This window comes from Schistocerca gregaria, chromosome 9, assembly GCF_023897955.1.
Source record: "Schistocerca gregaria isolate iqSchGreg1 chromosome 9, iqSchGreg1.2, whole genome shotgun sequence".
In the NCBI taxonomy this organism is placed as follows: Eukaryota; Metazoa; Arthropoda; class Insecta; order Orthoptera; family Acrididae; genus Schistocerca; species Schistocerca gregaria.
This window is the reverse complement of record NC_064928.1, coordinates 142,867,827-142,880,692: the sequence shown is the minus strand read 5'-3', so window position 1 is coordinate 142,880,692 and position 12,866 is coordinate 142,867,827. Positions and strand designations below refer to the sequence as shown.

Below are 12,866 nucleotides of genomic sequence, written 5' to 3'. Positions count from 1 at the left end.
AAACACAAAATATTCAGATTTTTTGACGATATGATGATAGGAAAGATTTCGATAGGGAACCTTGTAGTCCCGGTTCGCTACAGTTTAATTTATGGATTAATTATTCCAAACACTACTTACAGGATCTGCAATGAATTGACGCATGATGCAGGGAATGGAAATTGAATCTAAATTTAGACTAGCGTAATGTGCGGCGAATACACAGAAAGAAAGATCCTTTATCATTTAGGTACAATATAGCAGGTCAGCAACTGGAAGCAGTTAATTCCATAAATTATCTGGGAGTAGGCATTAGGAGTGATCTAAAATGGAATGACCATATAACACTAATCGTCGGTAAAGCAGATGCCAGACTGAGATTCATTGGAAGAATCCTAAGGAAACGCACTCCGAAAACGAAGGAAGTAGGTTACAGTACATTTGTTCGTCCACTGCTTGAATATTGCTCACCGGTGTGGGATCCGTGCCAGATAGGGTTGATAGAAGAGATAGAGAAGATCAAACGGAGAGCAGCGGAGACGCTCAGTAGCTCGTTACGGGATTTTGTTGAAGTTTCGAGAACATACCTTCACTGAGGAGTCTAGGAGTATATTGCTCCCTTCTACGTATATCTCGCGAAGAGACCATGATAAAATCAGAAAGATTAAGAACCCACACAGAGGCATACTGACAATTGTTCTTTACACGAACAATACGAGACTGGAATAGAAGGGTGAACCGATAGAGGTACTCAAGGTACCCTCCACCACACACCGTCAGGTGGCTTGCGGAGTATAGATGTAGATGTAGACTATATCTATTACGTACATTGTGGAAAGTGCACTGGTGTGCGAGTTTTAAGTACGTTATTATTGGGGTTATTACTTAACCTGAAATTCCTGTACACAGTTATTCTTAATGATGGAGCTATTTTCAAAAATTCGTATGTATTCAAGTAAAAATCCAAAATGAACAAGCTTTATGCCAATGAAAAGAGGAAGTTTCAAAATTTTTGACGGGCGGCGGCGGCGGCGGCGGGCGCGCGGTGATGGTTTCAGAAGCGGCCGGTAGAGTTCGCGCGGCAATAGGGCTGTCATTCCATTGAGCTGTCAGTTGTTGCTGAGATAGCGATTGTGGAGCGCAAGGTGTTCTGCGTTCTCGAGTTGGCGAAAAGTGAGTCGCAAATTGCAGTTCAGCGGGCATTTCGTACCAAATTCCGTACTCAACTACCATCTCGCAAAAGCGTTAGAGATTTAAACAGACTGGAAGTAAAACGTCCTGGCAGATTAAAACTGTGTGCCGGACCGAGACTCGAACTCGGGACCTTTGCCTTTCGCGGGCAAGTGGTTTACCCTCTGAACTACCCAAACACGACTCACACCCCATCCTCACAGCTTCACTTCTGCCACTACCTCGTCTCCTACCTTTCCTCATTCTGGAAACACCCCCCAGGCTGTGGCTAAGCCATGTCTCCACAATATCTTTTCTTTCAGGAGTGCAAGGTCTGCAGGAGAGCTTTTGTGAAGTTTGGAAGGTAGGAGACGAGGTACTGGCAGAAGTAAAGCTCTGAGGACCGGGCGTGAGTCGTGCTTGAGTAGCTGAGATGGTAGAGAACTTGCCCGCGAAAGGCAAAGGTCCCGAGTTCGAGTATCGGTCTGGTACACAGTTTTAATCTGCCAGGAAGTTTCGTATCAGCGCACACTCCGCTACAGAGTGAAAATCTCATTCTGGAGATTGGAAGTGTGTGCAAAGGAAAAAAACACAGGCCGACCGCGTGTGTCAGAGGATGATGTCCGACGGATTCGAGAAAGTTTTGTGCCCTGTCCCAGTAAGTCTCTCAATAGAGCCAGTCGAGAACTTGAAATATCGCAACCAACCGTATGGAAGGTTCAGAGACGGCGTTTGCTGTACGAGCCCTACCGATTACAACTTGTGCAGGCTCTCAGCCTCAGTGACAAAGAGAAGCGTCTCGCATTTTGTTGTTATGTGCTAGCAAAGATGGAGGATGACGCATTACTACAGCATGTAATTTTTTGCGATGAAGCGACCTTCCACCTTAGTGGAAAAGTCAACACACACACAATGTTCACATATGGGGTTTGGAAAATCCACGTTCACCATTGCAACACGAAAGAGACTCACCAAAAATCAACGTGTTCTGTGCCGTATCCCATACAAAGGTTTATGGACCATTTTTCTTGCGGAAAGAACTGTAACGGGAATCACGTGCCTGGAAATGTTGGAACAATGGCTGTTCCCTCGAGTTACGGAAGATTCTCAGAACTTCATCTGCCAACAGGTTGAAGCTCCACCCCATTGGCAACGTGATGTACGAGGCGTTTTGAATGGCTCCCTTCCTTAGCGCTGGGTAGGTTGCAGGGGAGTTGGGGACCTGGCTCTGCATTTCTGGCCACCGAGATGACCCTATCTCAACCCTGCGACTATTTCTTATGGGGTTATGTGAAGGCAGCTGTTTACGTCCCGACTCTGAACAATCTGCGAAACCATATCACTGCTGCCGTGCACTCACTAACAGCAGATACACTTTCGCGTGTGTGGGACGAGTTTGGCTACCGCGTCGATGTTTGCCGTGCAGCCAAATGTGGCCACATTGTACATTTATAGCATTTACCCATTTCTAATTATTAAGTAATTATTAAAAACTAATTGATTAAAAATTATTAAATATATATATCAAACATTATAAAAATTTTGAAATTTCCTCTTTACATTGGTATAAAGCTTGTTCATTTTGGATTTGTACGTGAATAAATACGAGGGTCACTCCAAAAGAAATGCACACTATTTTTGCAAAAATTCAGTCTTCATTCTGCATGTGTTAAAGTTTTACAGTGTGTAGATACATCCTTCCCGTTTGTTTTCAAGCTTAGTTCAACCTGTTCCCGTGAGTGGCGCCGTCACAGCATGTCTTCAAGATGGCTACTACACTTGACGCTCGTCAGATTCAACGCGCTGTCATAAAACTCCTGTGCTGTGGAAACGAGACAGTGGGAAACATCCACAAGCGGTTGAAAAAGGTGCTTGGAGATGCTGCTGTCGATCGCAGTACAGTTAGTCGATGGGCAAGCAGGTTACGTGATGAAAGCGGGCACGGCAATATTGAGGAATGTCCTCGCAGCGACAGGCCTCGTACTGCACACACACTCCAGACAAAGGGCAGAGAGTTAACGAATTGGTGACTGCTGACAGACGCATCACAGTGAACGAATTGTCACGCTACGCTGGGATAGGGGAAGGAAGTGTTTGCAGAATAGTGTAAGTGTTGGCGTTAAAAAATATTTATGCCAGGTGGGTTCCCAGGATGTTGAAAGTGGCTCACAAAGAAACAGAAAAACGGTATGCAGCGAAGTACGAGAATGGTGGAGATGAATTTCTTGGAAGAATTATGACAGGTGATGAAACATGGCTTCATCATTTTTTACCAGAGACGAAGAGGCAATCAATGGAATGGCATCATGCAAATTCACCCAAGGAAAAAAAAAATTCAAAACCACACCTTCTGCTGAAAAAGTTATGGCTACGGTGTTTTTTGATTCCGAAGGACTCTTGCTTGTGGACATCATGCCAAGTGGAACCACCATAAATTCTGATGCATATGTGAAGACATTGAAGAAACTTCAAACTCGACTGAGTCTTGTTCGACGCACATCGGCAAAAGCAGGATGTTTTGCTGCTGCATGACAATGCACGGCCACATGTCAGTCAAATTAACCATGGAAGCAATCACAAAACTCGAATGGACCACACTGAAACACCCTACATACAGTCCTGACCTGGCTTCATGTGACTATCATCTATTTGGGAAACTGAAAGACACTCTTCGTGGAACAAGGTTTGAAGATGTTGACTCCCTTGTGCACGCTACCAAACAGTGGCTCCAACAGGTTGGTCCAGAATTTTAGCGTACGGGTATGCAGGCGCTAGTTCCAAGATGGCGTGAGGCAGTTGAGAGGGATGGAAATTATGTGGAAAAATGAATATATTGTTCCTAATGGATGTATCTACACAGTGTAAAACTTACAAACATGTAGAATAAGAGATTAATTTAAAAAGTATAGTGTGCATTTCTTTTGGAGTGACCCTCGTACAAAACACGCTGCTCTTCCTTGAACTTTTTCGATGCAATCCGTTAATCCTGTCTGGTGAGATCCCAGACCGCGGAGCACTACTCCGTATGAGGGTGGACAATCTTTGTGCAGGCAGTCTCTTAAGTAGATCTGTTGTATTTTCTAAGTGTTCTGGCAATAAAAAGTAGTCTTTGGTTTGCCTTCCTCACAACGCTTTCTGTGTGTTCTTTCCAATGTAAATTGTTCGTAATTGTAATTCTTAAGTATTCATTTTACGGCCTTTAGATTTGACCGATTTATCGGCTAATCGAAGTTTAACGAATTCCTTTTAGCACTAATGTAGGAGACCTCACACTTTTCATTATTTAGGGCCAATTCTCAATTTTCGCACAATACAGATATCTTTTCAAAATCTTTTTTTGCAATTTCTTCTGATCTTCTGGTGACTTTACTAGATGATAAACGACAGCAACCAACCTAAGACGGCTGTTCAGATTGTCTCCCAAATGATTTACGTGGATAAGGAACAGCAGAGGGCCTATAACACTACCTTGGGGAATGCCAGAAATCACTTCTGTTTTACTCGAAGACTTTCCGTCAATTACTACGATCTGTGAACTGTCTGACAGGAAATCACGAATCCAGTCTGGTTAGAAAGAGTAATAGAAGGTAGATTTCAGACTACCTAACAGATCAAAACAATAATTTCTCTTCCGACACTGACAATGTTGAGTGTTTATAGAAAAAGTTTAAGGCAATCGTAAAATGTGTTTTAGACAGGTAAGTGCCGAGTAAAACTGTGAGGGACGGGAAAAACCCACCGTGGTTCAACAACAAAGTTAGGAAACTACTGCGAAAGCAAAGAGAGCATCACTCCAAGTTTAAACGCAGCCAAAACCTCTCAGACAAACAGAAGCTAAGCGATGTCAAAGTTAGCGTAAGGAGGGCTATGCGTGAAGCGCTCAGTGAATTCGAAAGTAAAATTCTATCTACCGACTTGACAGAAAATCCTAGGAAGTTCTGGTCCTACGTTAACTCAGTAAGTGGCTCGAAAGAGTATATCCAGACACTCTGGGATGATGATGGCATTGAAACAGAGGGTGACACGCGTAAAGCTGAAATACTAAACACCTTTTTCCAAAGCTGTTTCACAGAGGAAGACCGCACTGCAGTTCCTTCTCTAAATCCTCGCACAAACGAAAAAATTGCTGACATCGAAATAATGTCCGTGGAATAGAAAAGCAACTGGAATCACTCAACAGAGGAAAGTCCACTGGACCTGGCGGGATACCAATTCGATTCTACACAGAGTACGCGAAAGAACTTGCCCCCTTTTAACACCTGTGTATCGGAAGTCTCTAGAGAAACGGAAGGTTCCAAATGGTTGGAAAAGAGCACAGGTAGTCCCAGTCTTCAAAAAGGGTCGTCGAGCAGACGCGCAAAACTATAGACCTATATCTCTGACGTCGATCAGTTGTAGAATTTTAGAACATGTTTTTTGCTCGAGTATCATGTCGTTTTCGGAAACCCAGAATCTACTCTGTAGGAATCAACATGGATTCCGGAAACAGCGATTGTGAGGGACCAAACTCGCTTTATTTGTTCATGAGACCCAGAAAAGATTAGATACAGGCTCCCAGGTAGATGCTATTTTCCTTGACTTCCGGAAGGCGTTCGATACAGTTCCGCACTGTCGCCTGATAAAGTAAGAGCCTACGGAGTATCAGACCAGCTGTGTGGCTGGATTGAAGAGTTTTTAGCAAACAGAACACAGCGTGTTGTTATCAATGGAGAGACGTCTACAGACGTTAAAGTAACCTCCGGCGTGCCACAGGGGAATGTTATGAGACCATTGCTTTTCACAATATACATAAATGACCTAGTAGATAGTGTCAGAAGTTCCATGTGGCTTTTCGCGGATGATGCTGTAGTTTACAGAGAAGTTGCAGCATTAGAAAACTGTAGCGAAATGCAGGAAGATCTGCAGTGGATAGGCACTTGGTGCAGGGAGTGGCAACTGACCCTTACATAGACAAATGTAATGTATTGCGAATACATAGAAAGAAGGGTCATTTATTGTATTATTATATGATTGAGGAACAAACACTGGTAGCAGTTACTTCTGTAAAATATCTGGGAGTATGCGTGCGGAACGATTTGAAGTGGAATGATCATATAAAATTAATTGTTGGTAAGGCGGGTACCAGGTTGAGATTCATTGGGGGAGCCCTTAGAAAATGTTGTCCATCAACAGAGGAGGTAAGATCCAAAGAAGAGCGGCGCGTTTCGTCAGTGTTATTTGGTAACCGTGATAGCGTTACGGAGATGTTTAGCAAACTCAAGTGGCAGACTCTGCCAGAGAGGCGCTGTGCATCGCGGTGTAGCTTGCTCGCCAGGTTTCGAGAGGTGGATGAGGTATCTACTTCTACCTCTCGAGGAGATCACGAATGTAAAATTAGAGAGATTCGAGCGCGCACGGAGGCTTTCAGACAGTCGTTCTTCCCGCGAACCATACGCGACTGGAACAGAAAAGGGAGGTAATAACAGTGGCACGTAAAGTGCCCTCCGCCACACACCGTTGGGTGGCTTGCGGAGTATAAATGTAGATGTATATAACTGGGAAGGTATTCCATAAGCCCGCAATTGCACCAGTGCTTGTGAGGTACAGTGTCAAAAGCCTTCCGGAAATCTAGAAATGCGGAATCAATTTTAAATCCCTTGTCAATAGCACTCAACACTTAGTTTTTCACAAAAGCGATGTTTAACATCGAAATATACCACAGTGCATTTCAAATTGTTCTATTGTATATTCATTCACAAGAGAGGTCACATATCTGAAAGCGGTTTTACAATAGCAGAACAGAGCTGACGCCTAAGGTGCATAGAAATAAGAACACAGGTCACACAACCAGTTTTCATTAAACAAAATATTAAGTGAAAAAATGAGCCCTAATGAAGGAGAAAAAATAAGTTGTTTATAACGTTATTAATTACATAAAAACATAATCGTAAACAGGCCATGTTTACTTCTTTATAAATACTGTTTGGTGTATAAGTATATATTTTCGATACCAAAAAGAAAGTCGATGTTTTGAAACGTTCCGCTTCACAGCATTTCACAACACACAGTTGTTCAAGACCGTGCGTTGCCAAGTTTGCCTTGGCCATTAATAAAACTTTATCGTTATTAGTTCCTCAATTCCGATATCATACTCTGACTTTTTGTGTAACGGATTGTAACTCATAATAACCTCACTTTCACCTTTCGGTCTGGGCTAAGTGAATTGACGTGAAAGCCAGTGTGAATTAGCCTTTTATATATTCCTCCCACTCCAAGGTCCGTAGTATTTTGTTCCAAGTTCTGGAAGCTTGTCACTAGGTGACAGTACCAGACGGAAGAAAAAGTGTAAGTTGTTAGATCACGTAATATTTTTGTCAGATTTGAGATTTAAACCAGGGAAGATCAACCCGCGGGCCGCATGCAGCTCAAAGCTTGTATCAGCGCGGCCCAAGAAGTGAACATGTGTTACAAGATCGGTAAAAAACAAATAAAATACTCTAAAATTCCGATTACGTGCAGTTATGATGAGTACCTTCGATTGAAACTCCCGATACACGATGACATTGTCTCGTCGGTCCATTCATTTCTTTTTTGTTCTCCGCAGTTGTTAGTGCTAATGTTATATGCGGCCCAAAACTACTCGTTCTCTTCAAATGCGGTCCGGGTAATCTAAGAGGTCGGTCACCCCTGATTTAGTACACATCGATGGTATTTATGGCCGTTATCAAATTAACTGACAAAGATCTTTGACGTGGCGCTTAAAAGTGGTATTACTCCGTCATCATATTTTTTCGTCAAATTTCAAGATGGCGAACAACAACTTGTCACTATGCGCTGCAGTTCCTAGTACCACAGTATATGTGTATAGTATGTGTATTTCTAAGAAAAGCAGTGGAAGAAGGAAACACTTGGATGAAGCCATAGGAATGACGTCGAGATAATAAAAACATTCAGCAAAGTTTGTTACGAGGGCGCAAGTGGAGGACGTCAAGTCTTATATATAAATTACTTACGATTGGATGTGTATTTCAGTATTTTCTCAGTAAAATGACTCTCATATTACAAAACAAAATACTCTGTTGAGAAATGCTATATTTGTAGAAGACAGGTGAACAATGATTTCTTGACACAGGAGTGTGCTACTCTAGTTCACAACGCAGCACTCGAATATCACATTGCACATTAATCATAATTCCGGATACGTGTGAAGCGATTTATAAAACGCTGAAGAGAGAATATGTGAAGGTAAATAAATGCTTCGTATAGTATGTGGGCAATAAGAACTATTTTCATTTTTGAATAATTTAATTAATGGGATTAGTGTCCCAATAACTACAAAATTAATAAGTAGTTCGAAAACAGATGAATCGGTTTTTAACTTGTGGCATCCAGAGTTCAAAAATAGAAAAAGTAGAGTGGAAAGCTAAGAAAGAATTTTTTATTTTAGAGTGTGACCACATCATCCATTGCGGATTGCTGAAAGGCTGCCCGGATGTTTCCAGATGTAGAAGTGGAAGGCTGTAGCCGTGATTGTGGACAAGAAGTCACCTGCAGCATATTCCCCCTGCCCATAAACACGTAATTAATAGCATGTTATGTGCCCCTTGCTCACCCCCACCCTAGTCGAAGCAAGTTTATTAAAAATAGAGAGGGTCAAAGAAACACACCAACTTCGAAGCCATATTTACAAACGCACTACAGAGACGTCAAATAGCTGTAGCGACGCCAGCGTTCGAAGCGGTTTCACTTCACATTGAGGTGAACAGAAGACGAACGACTTTTATGATCAAATCTACGGCGAGGCCCAAGAATTGAACACATTTATTTGGCGACAGGCGATAGTTGACAAAGTTCCCTAATACACCATCAAATTTGTTTGACATAAATATTTGCTATATCACCTTTGACAAAGAAATATGATAGTATAATACCGGAAATATGATAGTGTAATACCGGCCTAAAGAGACTACTTTGAATTTGAACTCCCGCCACACGATGATATTCTCTCGTCGGTCCAGTCCTTACTTTTTTGTTTTCCGCTGTTATTGCTAGTGCTAAGTATGTTAAGTGAGACCCAAAAATACAAATTCTCTTCTAATGTGGGCCGTGTAAGGCCGATATTACACTATCATATTTCTTCGTCAAATATCTTTCTCAAAGATATTTGATGGTGTAAATAGGAAACTTTGTCAAATGTCGTCCAATATTTGATCTAATCTAGGGTCTCGCTTTGCTCAAAGTGGTCGCTTGTCTTCTGTTCACTGCAATGTGACATGTTACCACATGGAGCGCTAGCATCGCTGCAGCGTCCTGTCGTCTGTAGTGTTTGTATAAACATTGCCAGTAAATACAATTGGTGTGTTCCGACAACTGCAAAATTAATGGAGACGTATGGAGCTGATGAGGCCCCCTGAATACAAAAATAGATGAAGATTGGAGACCTGACCTGACCTGACCTAACCTAACCTAACCTAAACTAAACTAAACTAACCCTCTCATGTAGCAAGGAATCGAACTATTACAGTGAGCCTGTCTTTTGCAGATGTTGCAGTTCTTAAGTGAATTTTGTGCTTTATGATATGAGGATACACTTCACTGAGCGTATACAGATATGTATGCTCATCCATTCTTAAGTAATTGATATATGACTTGACGTCCACTTTAAGCTCATGTAACAAGTTTAGTTGAAGGCTTTTATCGTGTCGTAAAACCCACGGCTTCACCCAGATATGTTTCCATTTATCCCCCGCTTCCCTTCCGCATGTGCACACAGTGCAATTGTGGTACATGCAACTGCTGCAGTTAATAACAAGTTGTTGTTGTCAGCCATCTTGAACTTTGACGTAAAATACGATGACAAGTGTAATACCCCTTGTACGCTACGTCAAAGGTCTTTGTCAAATATATTTGACGGAATATTTGATCACATCTTCGATCAAATCTTTGAGTAAGAAATTTGATAGTGTAATACCGGCCTAAGCTAAAGGCCTGTCACCACTAACTTAGACAGTACAGATCGATTATTCAGCTTGTGCCTGCTCTCTGCCTGCAGAACTTCGTGGTGCGGCAGTCGAGCCAGCCTGACACGATGGCGATCTCTGTGCGGCTGCCGGCGGGCAAGGGTCCTTACATCGAGCACTACCTGGTGCAGGCGCACGGCGGCCGCCTCGGGCTCGAGAGCTCCGACAACCGCTTCGACAACATCCCATCGCTCGTTGCACACTACTCACAGTGCTGGTAAGTGCAAACTTTGCCTGTCCAGATTGTACCCATGTGACATCTAGGCACAAGTTTAACAACAGTGGACGGCAAATTCGTTTGCCGTGGCACTTTGTTTTGCACGGTCATCTAAACACGAGTTCCGACCAGCCAGTGGTCGTGTCAGTAACACCGATCGGGCAACATTAGGTACAGGTGGAGGACAAAGTCGGGGTCTGTTCATTCGTGTCTATCCCCAGTGCTTCAGCGTACCGGTATATTTTCATGACTTCCTGTTGTTCGTTACACTTCTTGGAACCAGGCTTTATGAGAATTTGAATTTTCAAACACTGCAGAATTTAAAACACCTTCAAAACTAACCACGGCAAAATTTGCAGTTCGTTTTTATTGTATGTATTACTAAAATAACAACACACAGTTACTATCTGCTCACTCACAGATTATCGTCAGGGAGATAGTATTTCAGATTCGCAACATAACTGTATGCAAAAACACATTTCACTTATGGCAAATTGTGCTCGCAACCAGACTTGAGTTTATTACTAATCATTCCAGCCACAGAGAAATTATTCCACCTCATGATTCCATCAAAGGAGAATTTTTATTTTGAAAATCAAGAAGAAAGTAATTATCTTATGAATGCTTCTGGGGTCTTGAATCAGATTTTAATTGCTATTAGCCTGCATACATTTTATGCAAATCCACCTACAATTCCCCAAACAAATCGGAACACCACGCTGTTGACACGGATATCTTCTTTTCCACTTCAAACAAGGACTACAAAAGGCTGATGTTTTTCAAAACATTATTTCTGTATTTGAGGCCCATATCTCCAAAACAGCACGTTTTCTCCGAGACATATCGGAATCTGTTGCAGTCCAGGCAGCTGCAAGGCAATGTTGAGTTGCTTGTTCTCGCGTTAGCGCCTTCTATTTTGTCCATCGAAATCAAACCGAGCGAGCGCATCCTGATTTAGGTTTTCAAGATTTCCCTAAATCACTTCAGGCAAATGCCGGGATGATTCCTTTGAAAGGGCACGGCCGATTTCCTTCCCAATCCTTCCCTAATCAGACGGCACCGACGACTCTCAATCAACCGACCAACCATCGAAATCATATTTTTGTTTGTACCAAAGAAGTAAGCTTCTCCATTGTCATCACAGGTCGCGTCTTCATAACTTTCAGTTTCCTGCTCCGAATTCGTATCGTGATCACTAAATCATTATCACTGTCATCAAAGCTATCATCTAAGAATTGACTGAGGCAGTCGTTAACAGCCACATTCGTCTCGCATGGAAAAAGTTGCATAGATGTCTAGCTCTTTTTACCACGGAGAAGCGGCAACGTTCAACAAAACACGGCTTGCAAACACTAATGTACGCATTGTTGGATGTAAGGTACACCATTTATGCAAAACATCCAAATTCCCAAACATGTATCAGTACCACTGTGTCATCATCAGTGTGTTTCAGTTTTATTTAATCTGTAATGTGAACATTTTTACTAAATGACTACAAAATTGTGTGGATTCTTTTTGTTAATACCTTTACACTTGGTATGCATGATCTTTCAGGACCACTTATGCATTATTTATTACAGGTAGCTTGTCATCTGCAGCCGAACGATATTGATGAGAAATTTTGCTGGGAGTTAACCTATCATTTTATGCTCTAAACATAATTTAGCTTGTGATATTTCGCGCCTATATTGGTTTTTACTTAAGTTTTCGTGTGGCAATCTCTTTCATTCTCAGCACCATGTTGAGGTGTGAAGTACACGCAAATATAACACGTATTTTCACAAATAAGGTCGTAAAAGTACATTGTACTTCACCAAAACAGTGTAATTGTGGTTGTGGTCCCAGCCCAGTCAGTGTTCAGTTTTTCACCAGTGAGTTCGGCGCCAAATTTTCATTACAACACTCTGTTGCTGCGTACAAGTGTTATGATGCAAAAATGACACACTAGAAGCTTTAAAGAGCGCAGTTGCACAAATCCCTGCCAACGATGTATGTGATTATTAATTATCTCGTAGGTAACTGCCTCATTGTGGGGTTGTGCTGCTAGCTCGGAATCTGAGTCATTTTCTTGCCCTGATCGTAAATTTTTTTTTCTCACCTATATATAATTTTGTATTTTTTATATTACTGCTGCTCATTTTGACTGGTAGCGTATCACTATGATAGCTGAATCAATAATGAAAGAATGGGTACGCGCTCGCTACTATAAAACAACAATGGAATAGCGCAAGACACTGTACACATGGGACGCCCACTGGAGGATTAACAAGATACTTCTTAAACAGATACTAATGGTTCAGAGACAAAAATCTCTTTTAGCACTGTTTCCAAAACCATATTTTTTTTTTCATTTACTGAGTCATTTGAGTTCATGTAATCTTAAGATCTTGAATAGTATCTGCTTAAATTATTACTAAAAGGAAACTTCAGTACGGTTAAAAAATAGTGCAGATATTTGAAATAGTTAACATAAAAAGTTCCCGTTAAAAATTATTCACCAC

General features: G+C 41.8%; 1 protein-coding gene across 9 annotated transcripts in view; it reads left to right on the top strand.

Annotated features, from left to right (window-relative positions):
* Window positions 1–12,866, top strand: part of LOC126292084 (protein sprint) — a 438,713-nt gene that overhangs the window by 348,486 nt on the left and 77,361 nt on the right. For all 9 annotated transcript variants that reach the window (XM_049985895.1, XM_049985896.1, XM_049985900.1 and 6 more), the window contains one exon: window positions 10,181–10,365. In XM_049985895.1, the coding sequence (XP_049841852.1) occupies window positions 10,181–10,365 (185 nt within the window). The remainder of the gene's footprint in view (window positions 1–10,180; window positions 10,366–12,866) is intronic.